Source organism: Orycteropus afer, unplaced genomic scaffold, assembly GCF_000298275.1.
Source record: "Orycteropus afer afer isolate SDZICR_OR568_19922 unplaced genomic scaffold, OryAfe1.0 scaffold00310, whole genome shotgun sequence".
NCBI classification, from domain to species: Eukaryota; Metazoa; Chordata; class Mammalia; order Tubulidentata; family Orycteropodidae; genus Orycteropus; species Orycteropus afer.
In genome coordinates, this window is record NW_006921897.1 from 2,752,552 (window position 1) to 2,755,130 (window position 2,579).

General features: G+C 42.1%; 1 protein-coding gene across 1 annotated transcript in view; it reads left to right on the forward strand.

Moving 5' to 3' along the window:
- FGF13 (fibroblast growth factor 13) overlaps positions 1–2,306 on the forward strand; it is a 241,794-nt gene extending 239,488 nt beyond the window's left edge. The window contains exons 4-5 of the mRNA XM_007951718.2: positions 779–977; positions 2,170–2,306. Coding sequence (XP_007949909.1) covers positions 779–977; positions 2,170–2,306 — 336 coding nt within the window. The remainder of the gene's footprint in view (positions 1–778; positions 978–2,169) is intronic.
- Positions 2,307–2,579: the final 273 nt, after the last annotated feature.

A 2,579-nucleotide genomic window follows, 5' to 3' on the forward strand; every position in this document is an offset into this window, starting at 1 on the left:
CCCCCTTCAAACCATTTGTTGGGTCAGGAGCCCCTTGTTTGTATGGGCCAGTCCAAAAAAGACATACATGGCCATGCCTGTGGCAGAAAACCACATTCCAGGTTCAGAGTCCCCTGGACTGTTCACTCATCTCTGCTTGTGAAATTATTGTAAAGTCTTGCCTTCGATATTGATTTGCTTATAAATGTTGTTACTAAGGCGAGGATGAGGTGAGGACAGAATGCATTTGGTTGGGGTTTTTTTGTTTTGTTTTGTTTTGTTTTCCTTTTCCTTTTTAAGTCAAAGCCCAATGATTTAAAAAATCAGTATGCTTTACCTAAAAGCAAAAGAATGCTAACGAGCTGCACTGTAACACAGTTTTGAGCCTCTGGCCATTGGCAACCATCAGTCCATGGTAACTCAAGAATCCATGGGAATTAAGCACAAAGGCTGAATGCTTATTTTCTCATATGTCATCCTGACAAGAACAAAGCTCCACCTGATGGATGTGATGACTTCAGATTTGTCTTCTTTGGTTGTTCATTTTTCCGTGACTCTCTTACAAAAAGAGCTAACTATTGATGAGTAGTAGCACTTTCAATTTTTTTTTTACAGCACTGTATGAAGTGCTAGCTATCGTCTTTTGGTTTCCACTGATAATAGTTTACACTCTTAATGTGGACCACTGGTCATGTAAGCTTGCAAAGCATGTCCTAACCTCCTGAAAGGCAGTACCAGATGGTTCTTCATAAAATTCCTAACTGTTGATCTTGAGCTTTTGCCTATGTCTTTGTTGCAGGAACATTTCACACCTGAGTGTAAATTCAAAGAATCGGTGTTTGAAAATTATTACGTGACGTATTCGTCGATGATATATCGTCAGCAGCAGTCAGGCCGAGGGTGGTATCTGGGCCTGAACAAAGAGGGCGAGATCATGAAAGGCAACCATGTGAAGAAGAACAAGCCTGCTGCTCACTTTCTGCCCAAACCACTGAAAGGTAAACTTGAAACTGGGGATTAAATGATTACTTATTTAAATGAATTCTTTAGCATGCTTTTGAAAGTGAAATAATGTTTCTTCCACACAAAAGCATTTAAACAATAATTTAGTAGCCTTTTATAATACACAGAAAACCTTAAGGCATTGATGATGCCATCTAATCTGCTCATTTTGATTTTTTTATTGTACATGTACATAGAATAACACCTTACTTACGTGAAAGTGGCTTCATTGCTAACTCAGCACAGCTAAGAACTCCAAATTATGCCCGAATGATCCCTGGACAGAAACAGATGCTCAGATGTGTGCACTAACGCTTAGCAGAAAGCTTCCCGGATCCTCGCTAAGGACCCAACAATGTTATCCCACCCATTGTGTTTTTCATAGCTTTGTTCACCAGTCATTATTGGCACAAAAGCAAGTTAGAAGGAGTGGAGGATAGCAATAGGCTGCAGATCGGGACATTAGAAGCAGTGGGATAAGATAGAAGAGGAACAGGAAAGTCAAGAAAGCAGACCAAGACCCCAAAGAGGTTACTAGCCTGAGCTTAGAATAGGGGCTTATGGTAGGGGCAGACTGCCCAGTTCAAACCGCTCAATCACTGTCTTTTAGAGAACAGTCTTTGGATTTGAGTCTCAGCTTCATCCCTTACTAACTGGATGGTCGGGGACAGGTTATTTAACCTGTATGTGCCTCGAGTTCCTCATCAATCCAATGGGGATAAGAGTACCTACATCATAGGACTGTGATGTGGATTAAATGAGATAGTCCATATAAAGCACTTAGAGCAGTATTGAGCCCATTGTAAGTATGCCATATGTGTAAGCCAAGCTCAACCATAATAGTATTTACTATTTATTGAATCGAGAATCATGCTAATACTAAAGCATGATAGAAACCAGTATTTTATGTTTTAAATTTTAATATTTGCCTTGCCCAGTAAGCTATAGATCATACTTAAATTTCTAGTGAAGGAAGCTAGACATTAGAATGTTAGCTAATTCTAGACTCGACTGCACCAAGGCTAGATTTTGCTTCATCCAATCCAGTCCACTCTCCACTCAGGCCCTGAAAAGAGTGCTGTAGTGTTTGCCTGAAAGCATAGAAGCCCAATAGGGGGAAGAAGATTGACGGGTCGGTGTGCTATGCCCATTCCAAGGCCTTTCACGCTGTCTGTCTGTGCTTTCCAGTGGCCATGTACAAGGAGCCGTCACTGCACGACCTCACGGAATTCTCCCGATCTGGAAGTGGGACCCCCACCAAGAGCAGAAGTGTCTCCGGCGTGCTGAACGGAGGCAAATCCATGAGCCACAACGAATCAACGTAGCCAGTGAGGGCAAAACAAGGGCTCAGTAACAGAACCTTACCTCCAGGTGCTGTTGAATTCTTCTAGCAGTCCTTCACCCAAAAGTTCAAATTTGTCAGTGCCGTTTACCAAACAAACAGGCAGAGTCCACTGTTCGGTCTGCCATTAGCCCTTCATATCATCCATCCTTAAGCCCCCTAATTTAGATTGAGCTTGTGCCAAAGAATGCCAAGCATTAACAGTGAACTAAATCCGGGAGAAGGACTGTCCAATTTGCTCACGATCTCGCATGTA